Raw genomic sequence first — 19,267 nt, 5'->3', positions numbered from 1 at the left:
CTCCCACCCTACTGCTCCCGCTCCATTGTCTGGGAACTGCAGCCGCGGGCGGGCGGCGCAGAGAACTGGCTGGCCAGAGGGGCCGGCGCGGAGCAGGCGCGGGAGATGCGGGACCGGATAGCAGCCACCTGAGCCGCGCGCTTAGAAGCCGCCTTCAGTGGGAAGGATGTGCGCCTGGATGGCTGGATGCGCCGCTGCGGCCCCTCGGGGGCCCTACGGTGCCTGGCGCTGCCTCCTGGTGGCCCTCGCCCTGGAAGTCGTGAGAGGTCAGCGGGAAAGGAGGGGAGGGGAGGGGCGACCCGGCTTGGCCAAGGCCGTGCGTCCGTGATGCCCCCAAGCCTCTGGGCCCTGGAACTAAACCCAGCACGATGTCCTGGAGAGGTCCAACCTTGGGAAACCGGTTCCCAGCCAGCTGTTCTTTTGCCTTCTTCCCTGTGCGCCACCTGGATGCTCCCACCTCAGCCTAAAGTCTTTTCACTCCCATCCTCACTTGCCCGGTCCCAACTCCTCTGCGAGCCTCCTCTCCAGCCCCAGCGTCGAACCCGCTGCCCTGCTTCCAGGTGCACCACCCCTCCCTCACCTGCCGGTCTAGCCGCCACCAGCCCTCCCGCCTGTCACAGGAATGCTAAACAGCCCCTTTGCCTGGGACCCGAGAGATGTGCTTCTCTCTCTCTCTCTCTCTCTCTCTCTCTCTCTCTCTCTCTCTCTCTCTCTCTCTCTCTCTCTCCCTGTCCCAAGGAGATCTCTGACCTTGGAGTCTTCAGGGAGAGCCCCAGGCTTGCCTTTCCGAGCCCTTGTGGGTGTACCCATCACTGGGTAAGGGGCAGCAGCTACCTCGTGCTTGACATGAGCTGGGCTGAAAGGTGGAAAATGCTATGGGAGACTGGGAAATGGTGAAGCCTTCTCTATCCTCCTGCCCCCATCAAGAGAGCCGGACTCCCAGTGATGGGAGATCGTGGGAGTCCGTGGGAGTTGGGACTACTGAGCATCTTGTAATTATGGAAGCAGTGAATTAGAAGGTGGACCGGAGCCACCCCGGGGGCCAGCAGTCACTCACTTGTTATCCTTAGGGATATGGGGGTGGTGATGGGGGCTCTAGGGAAGAGTCCCCCACCCCCCACCCCCCACCCCCGTATCCCAGCTCAGCTGTGGGGCTGAGAGGGAGCTGGTTCAGGAACTTGTTTCAGGCACCTGCTCCCCACCCTGCAGACCCGGTGGGAGCCCTAATAACCCTCCACAGTGAAGGGAGGGCGGAATGCTTTGTCACCATCATTCTGCTCACCAACAATCTCACTTCCCATGGGAATTCTACCGCAGTTTACAAAGCCCTCCCCTGCCCACAGGGTCATGAAATACTCCCACCCCTTCTACCACTGAGGAAATCTGGGCTCTAAGATGTTGGTGACTGGCCCGTCTTTCATGGAGTACAGCTAGGACATAAACTCATCTCTGGGCTCCCCGGAAACCTCTCCAGGGAGAGTTGAGGGGATTCCAGAATGAGTAAGACAGAGCCTGGGGTTGACAGAAGGCTGATTCAGGAGAGGCGGCAGAGCCAGGCACATCCGGTGGACTTGTGGTTCCAGGTACTCTGCAGGCATGGGAGGCTTGTTCCCTACCTCAGAAAAGCAAGTGCAGCAAGCAGAGCCAGAACAAGGAGTCTAGCAAGGGGTTAAATGACCACAGAAAGCTTCCTAGAGGAGGCAGCACTTGCTCCTGGCTGTTTAGGAGTGAAGCCCGCGGGGCATAATGGTGTTGCATTGGATGGAAAGGCTGGGTAGCTTGGTGGTGAATTCCTTACTGGCCTCTCAGGTCCACCCCAGATTGGAGAATCCTCACACATCATTTTCTAAACCCGTTAAGTAGAATTTGTAGTAATAGAACTTAACCTACAGAACTGTATGAGAACTGAGTTAATACATGTAAAATGGAATCGGTGTGGGATTAAGTGCTTTAAAAATTGTGACTCTTTGGGGATTGTAGTACAAATCAATATAGCCTTTAGTGGGCCTTTGTGGTTTTTATGATTAAATATTCCATCTCAGCCGGGCGGTGGTGGCTGCGAATGCCTTTAATCCCAGCACTCGGGAGGCAGAGCCAGGAGGATCTTTGTGAGTTCGAGGCCAGCCTGGTCTATAGAGCAAGATCCAGGAAAGGCACAAAGCTACACAGAGAAACCCTGTCTCAGAAAAAAAAAAAAAAAAAGCAAATAAATAAATAAATAAATCCATCTCCTCAGGCTTATGGTTCCTAACCCTAGTGAGTGCCAGTAACCTCTGGACCTCTTTGGTACCCCACCCAAGTCTCATTCCTGAACCCCCACCCCCAGCTGGGGCAGGTAAGAAGGGATCAAGTTTAGAAATTTGGTGTGGGTGTGCCATGGCAATAATTGGACCTGGAGGGGATGTCCAACCAAGTTCACCCCAGGACCCAGACACAACAAAAGACTCTCCATTTCTACAAAGCTCAGCTCAGAACCCTCTTTAACTGAACACACTCTAGTGCAGTAATCCTTTCCTCCAAATGCTCTGCTATCTGAGGCAGGTATGTAGTAGCCACCTGTCAGGGAGATATTGAAAAGGCTCTGTTGGAGAGAGAGGAAAGATCTGTGGAAGGTAGAGGATTGCCTGGGAAGTTTACTTCCAATCCCTGACTCTCGAACTCTGCCTTTGTGAGGCTCCCTGAATCTGTGAAATGGGGTTATTCCTCTACATCTGGGAGATGGGATATTTGTAGTCCATTTCTCCCTCTCCTGCCCAGCCTCACAGAGAGGATGGAGCTCAGTTCAACCTCTGTTAGCTCCAGAGCCATCCCATATCTACCTCTTATTCCTCTTCAGTTGGCAGTAATCAAGACACCTTGGATCCCATCTACCTGCCAGTGGCCCTGGAACTCCTGGATGCCCCTGAGCATTTTCGTGTGCAGCAAGTGGGCCACTACCCACCTGCTAACTCTTCTCTGGGCTCCCGCTCTGAGACCTTTCTGCTCCTGCAGCCCTGGCCCAGGGCACAGCCACTTCTTCGGGCCTCCTACCCACCTTTTGCCACTCAGCAGGTAAGGCTAGGGCCCAGGGACTCCCAGACAAATGAGACTCGTGAGTTCTGCTGTTTGGGGTTCTGGGGCTCTTCTCATTCTTGTGCTAAGCACTAACCAGGCCCAGTCCTGCTTAACTTCTGAAGCCAGGCAAGATCAGGTTCATCACAGTGGTGTGGCCATAGACAACTTTTCCCATTCTCTACACAGGAAGACTGAGGCCCCTAATCTCCTACCACACTGAGATTAGAAACCTGACACCCAGTACCTGTTGTCTGCCTTTCCACCCCACCATGCAGTTGAGCAGCCTCATTCTTTTCTAGGTGGTCCCTCCCAGGGTCACTGAGCCCCACCGGCGGCCTGTCCCTTGGGATGTGCGGGCTGTTTCCGTGGAAGCAGCTGTGACTCCAGCAGAGCCTTATGCCCGTGTCCTCTTCCACTTCAAAGGGCAGGATTGGCCGCCAGGACCTGGCAGCTTGCCCTGTGCCCGGCTGCATGTCACGCACCCTGCAGGCACTGCCCACCAAGCCTGCCGCTTCCAGGTAAGTGAGATGTTTCTGCTGCTGCTCCATGCAGGTGTGGTGCCAAGGGTGGAGAGGAAAGGACTCTACTACAGTCTGGGCAGTCTAGGGGCATGAGCCACCTGACTCCATTTTTGGTTCCCTAGGAGAGGTTCCCTTAAGGATTTCAGTCCATGGTGCAGGACTTTGGGCACATAACTTAATGTCTCTGAGGCTCAGGTTTGTTTTTTTGTTTTGTTTTGTTTTGTTTTGTTTTCTCATCTGTAAAACAGACTAACAACAGTTCCTACTTATCTGGAGTTGGAAAAGAAATAAATGAGACAGATATAAGACAATGTAACAGAGCCATCAACCTTTGTGTGTAGAGATTTGAACTTTTGCGAGTTTTATTTCTACTATTGTGAGGTTGGGCCCAAAGACCCACTGGAGAGATCTGTTTCTTGCTGATATTCTGAGCTGTAGGTAGGTCCTGGGATATGATCAAGATTGTCCCATTTTGCCACAAGTCCTTGGTTCTGCCTTTCATGGACCTCTTCAGTTTAGGTTTTTCTGCCAATGGGAGTAAGACTCCTTCCCAGGGCCAGCCACAACCTTTGTCTTCCTTGTGTTTGCAGCCGTCTCTGGGTGCCTGTGTGGTGGAATTGGAGTTCCCCTCTCACTGGTTCTCCCAAAGTGCCACCACAAGGGCTGACCTGGCCTACACACTGGAGCCTGCAGGTGAGGGGCCTGGGGGCTGTGGCCCTGGCACAGAGGAAGAACCTGGGGAGCAGGCTCTCCCAGTGGGTGGTGTGGAGCTGCATCCTGCAGACCCCCCACAGTACCAGGAGGTACCTCTGGATGAAGCAGTCACTTTGCGGGCACCCGATGTGCCAATGAGGCCCGGCCAGCTCTTCACTGCCACTCTCCTGCTTCGACACAATTTCACGGCCAATCTTCTAACTCTTCGGTGAGCACTAGGACCTCATGGAAGAGGGGATAGGGACTTAAGTGGGCTGGCAACATGTCTTTATTTCTCCTGCAGCTCGTAGACTCTACAAACCGTGAGTTCTACATAAATGTTCCCATCACAGAGTTCTGAGATCCTGTGATGAGCACAGCCCAGAGGTGGGCAGCCTCCCTGGGACTTTATGTCCTGTGGTAGAGGAAATAGGAGAGGCCTGGAGCCTGAGAAGTGTAGTGTCCAGTGCTGGGGTATGCCCAAATGCTGACCAGATGGCTATCTATCTAGGCTTGAGTATCCATAGGGTTCTCTGCTTGCTGCCATTGCTGGGTGGGAGGCACTTTGGGCAAAGCCCACTCCTGCACATCAAAGGCCCCTATTCTATATATATGTCCTTTTCTGTAGGAATTTATACCAAAGCATCCTCTACCTCAGCCAATGAAAGTGACAAGGATCTATAGTGTAACCTTCCCTCTCCCATGGGTGGGTATGTGGGAGTTCCACCCAACGTGTCTTCCTACCCATCGTGCCCACGCAGGCTCACTCATTCGCTGACTCCACAGATCTTACAGTACCAGTCATGTGTCTCCACACTGGAGCTGCACAGAGGTGCAAGGCGCTGCGCTTGAAGAGACCAAGGACGTGAAGAGAGGGCATGAACTAGATTAAAGAGCATAGGGGTGGGAGTGCTGGGCTGAAGGTAATAAGTAAGTACTCTGGGGACTTAGGCCAGTGGGCAGAATAGGGGGAAGCCATTTACTACGACTGACAAGAAACAGGGTTTGGGAAGAAAGGCAGACGAGGCTGCAGGTGCAGCTGAGCGAAGGCCTGGGGTCATGAATGTGAGCTGGGCTTGGAGGGACAACTGTTGGTGTGGCCCAAGCCCAGAATGTATGGAGAGACGTCACAGCCTCTCTTGAGGCTGAGCCAGGACCTGGAGGCTCCGGAATGTCAGGCCTGGGCTTCAACTTGTGGGGTAGAGAGTTGTTGTAAGTGGCCTGTGGGTGGGTAGAGGAAGGAGTGTGATGTAACCTGTCTTGAGGTGGGGTCCTTCTGAAAGGAAGAGGAAGAGATTCCAGCTGGAGGAAAGCCAAACAGGAAGCTGACGTCTTTAACTCCTTGTCTGCCTTGCCAGCGCAATCTGCAGCTCAGTCTCCATCTTGACCAAAATCCAAACACTCTTTGCAGGATCAAGGTGAAAAAAGGACTGCAGGTAACAGCTGCTCGCCCAGCCCAGCCCACCTTCTGGACTGCTAAGCTAGACCGCTTCAAGGGCTCAAAGCACCACACTAGCCTGATCACCTGTCACCGCACTGGGCCTGCAGGACCAGATTCCAGGTAGGCATGAAAGAAAGTTCTAACCTCAGAATGCTAGAGAACAAGTTTGGGGGTCCAATGGATGGCCCCCACCCCAGTGAGCATTTGGAGACCTAAATCAGTGGTTCTGTGGATCTTTAGAGGGGCCTGAAGGCTGAGTTGGGCTTTGTAGCCAGGATGGAGGCTTAGGCTCTGTCATTTTACACTGTGATCTTGGGGAGCTACATCACCTCTGTGCCTTGGTCCCCTTGTCAGTCAGATGGGGATAATTGTAGAGGCTGCTTATGAACACAGGTGGTAGCTGGCGAACACTTGGCTCTTCTCTCTTCTGCCAGCAGCCCCCCTGAACTGTCCGAGTTCCTGTGGGTGGATTTCGCAGTGGAGAATAGCACTGGTGGGGGTGTGGCAGTCACTCGCCCCGTCACGTGGCAGCTGGAATACCCAGGTCAGGCCCCTGAAGCAGAGAAAGACAAAATGGTCTGGGAGATCCTGGTGTCTGAGCGTGACATCAGAGCTCTCATCCCACTGACCAAGGTAAGTGCTCAGCCACACTGGAAGCCTGGTCCCAGGAACCCCAGAAGGTGAGAACCCTGGAACTAAATGAGCCTTGCACCCTCAGGCCGAGGAGCTGGTGAACACAGCTCCATTGACAGGAGTGACCCAGCGCATCCCGGTGCGTCTCGTCACTGTGGACAGTGGGGGAGCCCTGGAGGAGGTGACAGAGCACATTGGGTGTGAGTCAGCCAACACCCAGGTCCTGCAGGTGAGTGACAACATTCATCTGTGTGAGCATGCGTGAACACATAGCTTTGTTCCTGTCTGCAGTGCATCTCCAAGAGAACAGCTTCTCAACTGCAGACTTCATGGGCAGGGCTGTGACATCAACCTTTTTTCTTTTTTGGTTCTAATCATCTTTCTAGAGCCAAGTTCGGCCTTATGCTTATTTCCACATACATCATCCCTTATCCATTTTGGCACTGGCCAGGGAGCTGAACTGGAAGAATGCGTGTCCTTTGGAGTCAGGACATTTGTAGAGACCTGTGCTAGTTACTTTTCTCACTGCTGTTCAAAATCCCTGACGAGCACTTAAGGAAGGAAGGGTTTGTTCTGACTCTCAGTTCAAGGTTACAGTCTGTTACGGCAGGGAAGGAAGAGCGGAAGAGCGTAGGAGCTCACGGCGGCGACCGGTCACATTACACTGTATCACGGCAGCGACCGGTCACATTACACTGTAGTCAGGAAGCAGAGAAAGGAATACTGGTGCCGAGAAAAAAGGATCTGTCCCTTTTTTGGGAGGGTGGAGTGGGGGACGGACGGGGTGGGGACCCAGACCTTGGATGGTGCTGCCCACAGCTAGGATGGCTCTTCCCACTTCAGTGAACTCAACCTAGAAATCCCCTCACAGACATGTCTAAAGATTTGTCTCCGAGGGAGTTCTAGATCTTGTCAAGTTGGCGATGTTAATCATCACAGCCCATCTTTGTTACGAACTAGCTGTGTGGTCATGTGCAAGTCTCTTAACCTCTCTGAGCCTCCGGTCCCTCAGCTCTAACATATTATTAGGTTGTTGTAAGAGTTAAAAGTACCTAATATCCAGCAGGTAGCAAGAATGGAAGCATCAGCAGTTCCAACTGTTATAATTTGATGGATATTATCATAATAATCACTGTTGTAATGACCTGTGAAGCTAAGAGGGTAGACAGCTTTCTCCATCTGGGGGTCTTAATGAGGAAGCACAGACCCTGGGGCAGCAGTGACAGCACCTTAGGGGTTCCTGGGGAGGTGGGCCTGTCTTGCCCTTCTCTTAGCTGTAGCTGGTTGTTAGATGCTTCTGGCACCAATGTCTGAGATTGACACTGAGGAGCTAGCATTGTAGGTTCAACCCTGACCCTGCTAGGAGGAAGGCTGTGTGTGTTGCATGCAAATGGCCCAGCTCATCCCCTGGAGAACCCAAAGTATGGCCCAGTGCCTCTCAGGTGGATTTTGGTAGCCCAGCGAAATATTTTAAACTAAGAGCTGCCACTGTCCAGCCCACCTCAACAGACATTTCTGTGCTGTACCGAATTGAATTTGAGTTGTAGCCTTACTTATGGTTGGAGTAACTGATGCGATATCAATGACTGTCATTTGTGACTCAGCCCATCTCTGCCTTTCCATAGGTATCTGAGGCCTGTGATGCTGTGTTCGTGGCTGGCCAGGAGAGTCGGGGTGCCAAGGGAGTTCGGGTAGACTTCTGGTGGCGTCGACTGCGGGCCTCCCTGAAGCTGACCGTATGGGCTCCACTGCTACCCTTGCGCATTGAGCTGACTGACACAACTCTTGAGCAGATTCGAGGCTGGAGGGTCCCAGGCCCAGCAGAAGGGTGAGTGCAGACCTGCAGGAGCCCATAGGGCTTGGTGAATTCCTTCTGGGCCTGAGGGTATACACAGTGGCCAACTCCATGGACCCAGGCTGGGGTCTGAAACACTGCTTGCTTGATGTGCTTTCTGCCCATCCAGCCTCTTAGTCACTTTACCAGTCGCTGTGACAAAGCACTTGACAAAGGAAACTCAGGAAAACGGGAGTTTATTTGGCTCACAGTTCAAAGTACAGCCCATTATGTGGGTCCGTCTCAGTAACAGTTCAGAAAGCTGGATGGGTCGCACTGCATCCAAACTCAGGAAGCAGAGAGATAGATGAACGCTGGTGCTCAGCTCACTGTCTCCTTTTTATTCAGTGGTGGGACCCAAACTGGTGGAATGGTACTGCCCATAGTTAGAGTGGACCTTCCCACCCAGTTACCCTCATTAAAAACCCTCACGGGCTGGAGAGATGGCTCATCAGTTGGGACCGCTGACTGCTCTTCCAGAGGACCTGGGTTCAGTTCCCAGCACCCACATGGCAGCTCACAGCTAGCTGTCTGTAACTCCAGTTCCAGGGGACCACCCAACTTCCTCACACAAACACGCATGCAGGCAGAGTACCAATGCACATTAAAAAAAAGAAAAAGAAAAAGAAAAAAAGCTACCTCACTGTCATGCCCAGGGGTTTGTCTCCTAGATGAGTCTGGATTTCTCAAGTTGACAATATTAGTGGTCACCTGCCTTTGACCTCCAGAACCGTGGGCACTGTAGTGTAAACTGGCAACCTCCACATTCCCTCTCCCCCAGCTTCCTCGTCGGCTATAACACATATGAATTCTGTTTGCTTGGCTTGCTACCCATCCTTCTCCAGCTCTATATGCCATCCCTGAGAATGTTTACTGCTGTACTCCGAAGCCTTGACTGGCCCAAACTCCATAAAAATAAATGACACTGGTTAGTGGGGAGGCTCCCCAGAACCTGAGGGCAAGGATGAGGTGCCGGGGCCTTTCAAAGTAATGTAGCTCTCCTGCCCTGTAGAAACTGAGTTGTCACTCATTGCCTGGTCACCTTCCCGCACCAGGGGTATCCACAAATAAGTGCAGCCAACTGGATAGATGGGCACATTTCAACTGGGGTCTGGGCATCCCTGGCCTGATCAGAAAGACTTGGCACCCAGAAGCGAGGGGATTCAAAACAAAGTTTGAAGAACAGGAAGCATACACCAGCCAGGCGCTTCTAGTTACTATTGTTTTTGTCCTTTGTGCAAGCTGAGGCATTACGCTTCAATTTAGAACCTTTAGAAGGGTGGTTGGGCAGGGCCTTGCTGGGTTTGGAGTTTGGGCGAGGCGTGCTCTCCAGTGGGCGGGGCCATCACTGACGCCCCGCCCATCCCCGCAGGCCCCTGGACCCTGAGGCTGCGGTCGAGGAGGCAGAGAGGCGCTCCCGCGGCTGCCGCCTGCAGTACCAGAGAGCTGGTGTGCGCTTCTTGGTACCCTTCGTGGCCCACCCGCTGGACGGTGGCCGCCGCCTCACCCACCTGCTCGGCCCTGACTGGCTGCTGGATGTGACTCACCTCGTGGCAGCCCACGCCAGTGTGCAAGATCCTCGCATAGCCTCCTTGGAAGGCGGCCGCATCCTAGTGGGACGGGAGCCTGGAGTCACCTCTATTGAGGTGAGTCACCACAGGGGGCGCTAAAGAGCAAGACTCCGCCCCCTTCCCCCAGGTGCCGTGTCCCCAGGATGTTCCTGGTTAGGTGTGAAGGCTGCAGAAGGGGCTGGGGGGAACAATTCTAGGAGGGCTTGGAGGCTGAGTGAGAATGGAAACGCGACAGGAGGGAAGGATGAGGGTCTAGGTGCGCAGAGACAGCCGCCAGAAGGGCACTTCCTCTGGTGTGGATTGGAGTCTGTATTAAAAGTGTCGAGATGCTGGGAGACTGTACAGGAGACCCCCCCCCCCCCCCCCCCCCCACTTTCATTTGCTTCCCACTCTCAGGTTCGTTCCCCGCTATCTGACTCCATCCTGGGGGAGCAGGCACTGGCAGTGACAGACGACAAGGTTTCAATGCTGGAGCTGCGAGTGCAGCCGGTGATGGGCATCTCATTGGCCCTGAGCCGAGGCACGTCCCACCCTGGGGAGGTCACAGCCACGTGCTGGGCCCAGTCAGCTCTTCCAGCCCCAAAGCAGGTGATGGCTGGGGGTCAGGGAGCATGGTCAACAGCTATTGATGGGGGCTGATGGTGGAGGAGGATGGGAGGAAGTGGGTCCTGGTACTTGGACCCCTTGCTCTAGGGTTTTCAAAATAAGGACGACTTCCCATGAGGTAGTGAGTTCTCTGTGGCTGCAAGTGATCAAGCAGTGGCTGGCTGGAGTATGGCATTGGGAGGTTCACTAGGCTCTCCTGAGGACTCAGACTCCTGGGCTGAGTGGCAGACAGGTGATTGACATGCATCCCCTCTCTCCCTGTGTTTTGTCCATTTGCTTGTGTCTCTCTTTCCTCCGTGCTCTTTCTTCCGTGTGGCCTGTCACTGTGGGAGTGGTTTGTGTGTGCATGCGTGCGTGCCCTCGCGTGTCTCTGCCCGTGTCTGTGTGCCCTGCAGGAGGTGGCCCTCTCCCTGTGGCTGTCCTTCTCTGACCACACTTTGGCCCCTGCCGAGCTCTACGACCGCAGTGACCTGGGACTGTCGGTCTCAGCTGAGGAGCCCAGTGCTGTCCTGCCGGCTGAAGAGCAGGGAGCCCAGCTTGGTGTGGTGGTGAGTGGGGTGGGTGCTGAAGGGCTACCCCTACACATTGCTCTGCACCCACCGGAACCATGTCGCCGGGGCCGCCATCGTGTGCCCCTGGCCTCAGGCACTGCCTGGCTGGGGCTACCCCCTTTGCCCACACCAGCACCCGCCCTCCCATCCGGCCCTGCCCGGAGTCCACCATTCACAGAAGCCACTGTGGAGGGAAAGCGGCAGGTGGCAGGTGGTATGGGGGGCCATGTGGATGTTAGAGGCAAGTTTGAGCGGGCAGAGGAAGAAGCTGGGAAGGAAGAGGATGAGGCCAAAGAAGAGGAGGAAGACGAGGAAGAGATGGTGCCTGCCCCTCAGCGTGTCACCGACCTAGAGTTGGGAATGTATGCTCTGCTGGGTATCTTCTGTCTGGCCATCCTCATCTTCCTGGTCAATGGTGTGGTCTTCGTGTTGCGCTACCAGCGCAAAGAGCCTCCCGACAGCGCTACGGACCCTTCCTCCCCCCAGCCCCATAACTGGGTCTGGCTGGGCACCAATCAGGAGGAACTGAGTCGTCAGCTGGACCGTTGCTCCTCCCCGGGCCCACCCAAGGGGGAGGGGGGCTGCCCGTGTGAAAGTGGGGCAGGAGGGGATGCCCCAGCTGTGGCCCCCAGTGCTTCAGAGGGCACTGTTGGTTCCTCGAGCACCCTGACCCGCAAAGAAGCTGGGGGACGTCGGAAGAGAGTAGAGTTTGTGACATTTGCGCCAGTACCCCCAGCCCAGCCGCCCGAGGAGCCTGTAGGGGCCCCAGCTGTACAGTCCATCCTGGTGGCAGGTGAGGAGGACATCCGCTGGGTGTGCGAGGACATGGGGCTGAAGGACCCGGAGGAGCTTCGTAACTACATGGAGAGGATCCGGGGCAGCTCTTGACCATTCCCTGGCCCGCCCGGTGCAGCTTCGGCCACCAGCCCAGGCAGCAGGGACCAGTGGGTTATCTGGCTGAACTTCCTGCCTGGCCCTCATGTTCATCCTCTGGTGCTTGTTGTTCCACGTCCCCTGCTGGGTCCCCTCGGGGACCGAACCAGGCCCCCTCCACCCCACCCCTTGTCGTGGACCATGGTCAAGAGGGAGGGCGCATGTCCCTTATTTATGGGAACCACTTCGTTCTAATGTTGGGTGCAGAATAAATGAGAAGAGAACGGGCACAGCTGGTACTGCTATGTCACTGTCTGTCCAGGTGGGTAGAGACTAATTCAGCCCCTGACCCTGTTGGATGAGCTCTGGGAGGCTGGGTCCTGACGAGTCCTCTCATAGCGACCAGCAATCCAGAGAAACAGGACAGCCGTGACAGCCTGAATGCCGGCTAGCAGGAAGAAGTAAAGGTCCATCCGGCAGTTGTTGATGTTCCCTGGGGACAGAAGGGCTGACATGAGGGTGGGGAGGGGCTCCTTGGGCTAGCAGCTAAAGCCACACTCCAGTGGGTGTGGTCAGAGAGCACCGGGTAGAGAGCCCTCTCATATTGTAACTCCCCAGGTGTCTCTTGGAATGTTCCCTAGTCGTCTATCTGGGGACTTGGACACCAAGGGGAAGTGGACCACTCAGCAATGGCTGAGTTCCAGAAGCAGGAAGGTGCCTCTGAGGGCCATGGAGTGTAAAACACGAGTGCTCGGCCCATCCCTATGCCTCCCTCCATCCCTATCTTCTCCTGGGGAGGGTCCCCTCTCACTCACCGAAGTCCTTGGGGCAGTACATCCAGCCCCCAGGCAAGGACAGCAGGGCCACCAGGCCAGAGCCCAGCAGTGAGCCTACCCCCGAAAGGCAGAAGAAGATGCCCATGATTGCACCCTGCATGGAGCGTGGAGCTTCTGAGTAGGCAAACTCTAGACCTGTGGGAGAGAGAGGGAAGGGATTTGGGCTGCAGCGGGGAGCAGAGATGGGCCCTACTGCCAACCTCCCATTGTGGGGGAGTCACATTCACCTGCCCTCTTTTCCAAGCCGCTATCCTAATTGCCTTGGATTGATTGTGTGTCCTCATGACTGACAGAACCTGCACACCTGTGACATGACACATTTTATCTGCCCTCCTCATCCACATCTGATGGAACACCTCCCCCCTGGACATCATAAACACTACCCCAGAGCTCTGACTATTCTCCTTCCTCCTGGGCATCCCAATGACGGGGGTGAGGGGTGGGGGTGGGGGGTTTTTACATCTTAGTCAACAGCTTCTTCAACTTCTCCCTGCTTTCTGTGCTGACCTTCCTTCCACACCATCACCAAATCATTTCCACCCAGCATCTAAAATAGTTCCCAAATGTAGGCCTCCCTTTCTGTCTAATTTGTCTGTCCTGGGCCCTGATATCATCCACACATGGCTGAGTGGCTCTCTGGAAGCTTTTTGGTTTTGGTTTTGGTTTTCAAGACAATTTCTCTGTAGTCCTGGCTGTCCTGGAACTCACTCTGTAGACCTCGAACTCACAGAGGTCTGCCTGCCTCTGCTGGGATTAAAGGCGTGTGCCACAGTTGCCTAGCTCTCTGGAACTTCTTGGAGGCTTCTATACCCTGTATGACTGACTGCTGGGAGGATTGAAGGATGCTGTTGGCCTCAGGGGGCACTTTACCATCCAGGCTCAGCCATTGGACCCACTGTGACTTTCTGCTCCCCACTCCCCTCTCCAGCGCTTACTCCCTACCATGCCCCCTGGCTCATGCTATTCCCACAGCTTCCCCAGGAGCCCATCTCCACCCCTCCCCACCTTACTCACAGCCCAGCCACACTCTACAGTCCCCAGTCCAGCACTGGTGTGTTTTTTTGTGTGCAACTTGAGCTCACAGGGTCGGTTTTATCATCAAGATCTAGAATTCCCACCATGGCCTAGAGGGAGAGCCTACCCAACTAGGTTGTTACAGGGTTGGTGTGCGTGCATGCATGCATGCGTGCATGCACACACTATAGGACACAGTGCTGAGTTCCAGAAGGGAGGAGCACCCAACCCAGGGGGTTTTGAGAAAAGAGGCTGGAGGAACAAGACGACAAAGGCAAAAGGTAGGAGAATGCACGGCACAGGGGACATATGGAAAGTGCCTTTTAACTTCCAACTCCCCGGGGTCTGCTGCAATGGCTGGCTCAAGCCTGAACCCAGTGCCAGCTAGAAAGTCCCTCAAACCTCGCTGGAGCAGGTGCAGACCTCAGTCAGAGTCACTGCTCCCCTCCACACAGAAGCCAGAGTGCTACGCCTATGGTTCCCTCTGGACTGGAGGTACATACACCCAAGCAGAGCTCAGCACCAGCATAAGAGCTGGGGAGGGAATCCAGGATACCTGGGATGCTGGCAAAAATCTCACTGATCCCGATGAGCAGGTACTGAGGGATTTGCCACCAGATAGACAGTGGTGCCGCATAGTACGTGTCCTTCCCGATCGGCTGAGGCACTGTGTGGTTGGCAGCGATGTACCGTAAGCGCTCTTTCTCCAGGACTCCTGGGGGTGGGGTGGAGTGGGGAGCAAGAAAGTACAGTCAGACCACTACCTCAGGCAGTTTAGAGCTTGAGTTCCCCCTTTTTCCCCCCTTGGCTGCTAGGAAGCTCAGCTGGATTTTGTATCTCGTAGGAGTTCTTATTAATCCAGAGTCTGTTATGACATTCTTTGCAAATGAAGAAAGTGGAACTTAGATTGAGAAATCAGCCCAGAATCACCCAGGTGATAAGGAGTCAGGGCTGAATCTTAGTCCCAGTATATCTGGTTTTCAAGCAGGCCTACTTTCCATAAGATCCCATGACTTCTCCAGGGCAAGGTTAGGTATTATGGTAGCATTTCCAACCTGGCTTTTTGGTTTATTGTCTCCCCTTCAGTGCTGGGGAGACATTTTTGCCCTGGTGAGTGAATCACGATCAGATAGGACACTTGCATTCCAATCCTGGCCCTTCCACTGGCTTGTTGTGCAAACCTGGGCAACTCCCCTAACCTTTTAGACACTCCATCCCCGAACACAAGTAGCAACAAAACCCCTGAAATTGCTCAGGGTGGGATAGGAGAAAATACTTTAAAGGAGATAGCCACTTCTAGTTTGTGTTGCACATGACCAACAAGACTGCTCATTTAGCTTTAATTTCTTCAGCTTCTACTATATTCATTTAATTTGTTTTCAGAGAGTCTCTTTAGCCCAGGTTGGCCTTGAACCCTCCTGAGTGCCAGGAACTACAAGTGCGCACCACTACACCCAGTGACTTTCACTCCCTTACAGTATGTGTCGCAAGGGCAGACCTCTCCCTCAAGGCCTGGATGAACATGATGTATCACGCACCTGCTGCAATGATCGAGGTGAACCCAAAAAACATGCCCAGGGCCATCTTCTGCAGAGCTGAGGGCAGAAGCTTGCACCGCAGCAGCAGAGGATCAATCAAGTGGTCCTTGACAGGGACCAGAATCAGTACCACCACCACATTGGCCAGCAGGAGCCAGGCTTCTGGGATCTGGGTGGGAGAGGGCCAGGAGAGACAGGTTGGCAGAGCAGAAAGAGCCCTGGGCTGGACAAGGTCCCTGAGTAACCCAGGGCTAGTGCTCCTCCGGTCCCACCCCCTCCCCCCATGGAACTCAGCTATCTCAGCCGTGAAACTAGGGGACAGGATTACATCAGGGAAGGCAAAGTTCTTCCTGGATACAAGTTTCCATCATGAGTGCAGCATGGAAAGGATCCCAGGGAAATAGGGGGAAAGGCAGCATTGAACAGAGGCCTATATGTGCACTAGGGGTGCAAACTGGACAGTAGGCAGCAGCATGGGGGGACACCTAGTTCCTGTGGGCCACTGATCATGCTGAGAGGGGGCCTGGGTATTCCACATGTCCCTCCACCCTGCTGGTTATTTTCTTGTGTCCTAAGCATGCTACATCACTGAGGGATTGGGGGTGGGGGAGTGTGCAGGCAGCTCCATTCCCTCCTGTTCTCACAGGCTGCCCCCAGCCTGGCTGGGGGCTGACTACACACTTACTCTCTTACCCTGTAGTTATTGATTTCTGGTCTCAGAGCCAAAGAGCTATTGTTAGGGTTGGTCTGGAAGATGTTGGGGATAAGGAGGTGGAGACCTTGCAGGACGTAGGTGGACTGCATCTGTGGAGAGATGGAGGCAGGTCAGGGTGGAGCTGGTCACTGGAGGCTTTGGGGTAGGATTCCTCAGCAGCATCCCTTTGCAGCTGGGCCTTCCCCCAGTCAGGGAAAGGCACTCCCAACCCCTTTCTCATTGGGAGGCAGCTTTGAGGATGGGGTTTTCTGATGTTCTCAGGCCATGGGCAGTAATCACAGACTTATCCCAGAGCCTGGCTGTAGCTGCCTAGATGTTCTTCCCATTGTGTCTCCAGGTCTTGCACAGGGTGGGTATGGATAACTATTTATTGAAATGAGGGGGTGGATAATAACATGGCTGAGTCCTGAAGGTTGACACCGCCAGTATAGAGGTACTGATGTGCCAGCAGGGCTTTGGACACAGCTCCTGGACGGAACAGCTTTGGTGCTCCTGCCCCTCACTGTACCAGACATTGGCACTCTAGCTGCCATGAAGTGCAGGAGACTCCAGGCAGGGAGTACTCGGGGGTCACTCATGGCAGCAGCCACTGTAGCCACCAGGGAAGGATGTCAATGTCCTGACAGTTGGTATGGACATCTTCCCCAGGTTGCTGTACCAGTGGGACAGTCTGTGCCACCCTAGAGTAGCAGGCTATGCCTTATCTTAGGCTCTCTCCAGTGGAGAGGGTGTGGGAGGCAACGGCCTTGTTACTTGGGGATGGATTATGTTGTGAGATATTTGTACATTGTGTGAAAATGTATTACTATGATTGGTGTAATAAAAAGCTGAACAGCCAATAGCTTGGCAGGAGGTATAGGTGGGACTTCCGGACAGAGAGAACTCTGGGAAGAAGGCAGAGTCGCCAGTGAGAGGTAGAGAAAGTAGCATGGGCAGTATGGAGAGATGAGGTAACAAGCCATGCAACAGAATGTAAATTTAAAATAAATGGGTTAATTTAAGTGAGAAGAGCTAGTGGGACAAGCCTAAACTAAAGCCAAGCTTTCATAATTAATAGTAAGTCTCCATGTCAATTTTTTTTTGGGGGGAGCCGGTGGCCCAAAGAAAAGTCTGACTACAAGATTAGGTTGCTGCACTGGTTCCACACATATGAAAGCACATGCACACATGTATGATGCACATGCATAAACTCACATGCATATTAAGTCTATGTTTACATGCACATGCATGGACACACCCGCGTGTAAAAGCCTGCACACACTTGCATGCACACACTCACACATGCACCATTACCCTGGGGAGGTAATGCTGCAGGCTTCTATGGCAAGGGCTGAGCCCATGAGGGGCTGGGGTGCCAGGCCCCAGATCAGAAGGCAGAGGTGCCTACCTGGAAATATACCATCCAGTAAGGCACAAGCGTCACCATGACAGGCAGGAGCTTCACCAGCACCTGGAAGTTGGCCATGTCTTCTTGTGGAGAAGGACCCCACTGGTGAGACCTCTGATCAGGCAGCAGGTGGGCACCCTCGGAGTCCCTATAATCCACAGAAAGAGGGAAAAAAAGACAGCCACAACTCAGCTCTCTATAGCACTAAGGCCACATTTCCACCTCAACCATCCTCCTCCCAGGATCCCTATAGTGGGTAGCCATCCTAGCATTGGCCTGGAAGTTCCAACCCCCCATTGAGGCTTTGGTAATGGTCACGCCCACAAGGCGGGGCTGAGGGAGGAAGCTGAAGACCCAGGATCGAGAGGAGAGGCTTCGCTTGGTTCTGGGACCCTGGATGCTGGAGGTAGACCAAGCAGAGTTCTCCAGAGAACACCGCCAGACTGCGCCATACCTTTCCCAGACCCTGCAATCTATCCCTTCATTTGTAAGTTATCCCACAAAATAAACCTCCCTTTTAACTACGTGGAGTGGCCTTAATAATTTCACCAATGTCAGGCGCCCAACATGGGGCACGAACCCACAACCCTGAGATTAAGAGTCTCATGCTCTACCAACTGAGCTCGCTGGGCTTTTATATATAAAAGGGTGGGAACAGGAAGGCTGGGGGAAGACACTGCCAGCCGCTGCCATGAAAAGCAACATGTAAAGACACTGGTAAGCCACAAGCCATGTGGCAAAGTATAGACTAACAGAAATAGGTTAATTTAAGATAGAAGAAGTAGATAACAAGAAGCCTGCCATGGCCATACAGTTTGTGAGCAATATAAGTTTCTGTGTGCTTTCTTGGTTGGGTCTGAGCGACTGTGGGACTGACGGGTAAGAGAGATTTGTCCTGACTGTGGGCCAGGCAGAAAAACTCCAACTACAGATCCCCTTTGAGGGGGCCCAGTGAGATGACTCAGCTGAGAAAGGCATTTGCCTTTAATCTGAGTTTCATTCCCAGGGCCCACACAGTGGGTGTAGAGAACCAGTTCCCAGGCCCCTGAGAATCCCAGCCATTCCTTCCCTCTATTACACCCGTAAAGGCCTCTAGCACCAACTCCACCACCCTTCCCATCACCCCCACTAGTGAGGTGATTGATGTCACCCAAGCTATCACAGGTAGCCACCAGACTTACACCACTCTCCAGCTACATCCAGCTTTTGGGTTTGGGGGGTGGTAAAACCAGAGAGTGAGTAAGCAGAGCCTTCAGGGATTGTGCGGTTTTTGCCTTGTGGCATTCATTTACCACGAGAACCACAGAAGTCCCAACAATCTAACTCAGTTGCCCACAGATTTGATGTACCCTAATTCCCTTGCTGCTGACCCCGTCTATCCTCAGTGGACTTAACAGTGAGGTTGAGAGTGGAGACGGAGAGACAGACACGGAAGGGCCATCACAGGAGACCAGAGAGACTGACCAGCACTACAACCTTTACCCTTTGCCCTCAGGGTTTCTGAGCCTTTCTCATCCAAAAGTCCTGAGCTGTCCCCCGAGACTCCAGAAGGAAAATGTCCAGCTGGTCTTCTTCAGGGGCAGCCACCGTAAGCTCCTCCCCTCCCAGCATCCAGTGCTGTCCCTCAATAGTGCTGGGGTCTGTTTCCCTTGCCAGATCCAGGCTGGCTTTGTGACTCTTTAATCGAGAGAGAAGCAGATGCCATGCTTTGCAAGTCTAAGCCTCTGCAACCCTTAAGAAGACCCACAGCTTCTTCTACCACCCACCTTCTGGAACATTCCTTCTTAGAATGCTCCCTTTCACATCCCAGACACTGCCCCCGAGAAGTGCAAGCTACAGACCAGGCCACAGGAAGGGGAAACTTAGGCTTTCACCACCAGTGCCAGCTGAGCTCTGAGCTCACCATCTACCACCACCGTTGAGAATGTTCTAGAACCTAGCCCTTTAGAGCCCCCAAGTGACCTGGTGATGTCGAGAGTAGCAGAAGACACACCCCGCGA

At 53.9% G+C, this 19,267-nt stretch overlaps 2 protein-coding genes across 3 annotated transcripts in view; one reads left to right on the top strand and one right to left on the bottom strand.

The window, feature by feature from the left end:
• On the top strand, nt 1-12,072 carry Tmem132a (transmembrane protein 132A). Of its 2 annotated transcripts, none has more exons than XM_036205559.1 (11): nt 1-266; nt 2,837-3,051; nt 3,354-3,572; nt 4,166-4,497; nt 5,680-5,829; nt 6,147-6,342; nt 6,428-6,571; nt 7,968-8,170; nt 9,549-9,822; nt 10,144-10,335; nt 10,749-12,072. In XM_036205559.1, the coding sequence occupies exons 1-11, from the start codon at nt 167-169 to the stop codon at nt 11,790-11,792; spliced, it is 3,069 nt and encodes a 1,022-aa protein (XP_036061452.1). In that variant the 5' UTR covers nt 1-166; the 3' UTR covers nt 11,793-12,072. The 2 variants fall into 2 exon arrangements, with proteins under 2 accessions (XP_036061452.1, XP_036061457.1); XM_036205564.1 differs by having other exon boundaries at nt 6,144-6,342.
• Nucleotides 10,122-19,267, bottom strand: part of Slc15a3 (solute carrier family 15 member 3) — a 20,140-nt gene continuing 10,994 nt past the window's right edge. Inside the window, exons 3-8 of the mRNA XM_036205579.1 lie at nt 17,268-17,415; nt 15,859-15,969; nt 15,166-15,334; nt 14,184-14,342; nt 12,593-12,748; nt 10,122-12,270 (exon numbers count right to left, since the gene is read on the bottom strand). Of these exons, the coding sequence (XP_036061472.1) occupies nt 12,116-12,270; nt 12,593-12,748; nt 14,184-14,342; nt 15,166-15,334; nt 15,859-15,969; nt 17,268-17,415 (898 nt within the window). The 3' untranslated portion in view covers nt 10,122-12,115. The remainder of the gene's footprint in view (nt 12,271-12,592; nt 12,749-14,183; nt 14,343-15,165; nt 15,335-15,858; nt 15,970-17,267; nt 17,416-19,267) is intronic.

Source organism: Onychomys torridus, chromosome 1 (assembly GCF_903995425.1).
Source record: "Onychomys torridus chromosome 1, mOncTor1.1, whole genome shotgun sequence".
Lineage (NCBI taxonomy): Eukaryota > Metazoa > Chordata > Mammalia > Rodentia > Cricetidae > Onychomys > Onychomys torridus.
Note: the sequence above shows the minus strand (reverse complement) of the source record. Positions and strands in the feature narration are given on the sequence as shown.

Bases quoted from the DNA above. Each gene is read 5' to 3' on its own strand.
- Tmem132a (XM_036205564.1), top strand. From the start codon at position 167: ATGTGCGCCTGGATGGCTGGATGCGCCGCTGCGGCCCCTCGGGGGCCC. The intron at 5,830-6,143 runs GTAGGCATGAAA...CTCTTCTGCCAG, and splicing joins CCTGCAGGACCAGATTCCAG to CAGCCCCCCTGAACTGTCCG. The intron at 6,572-7,967 runs GTGAGTGACAAC...GCCTTTCCATAG, and splicing joins CCAACACCCAGGTCCTGCAG to GTATCTGAGGCCTGTGATGC.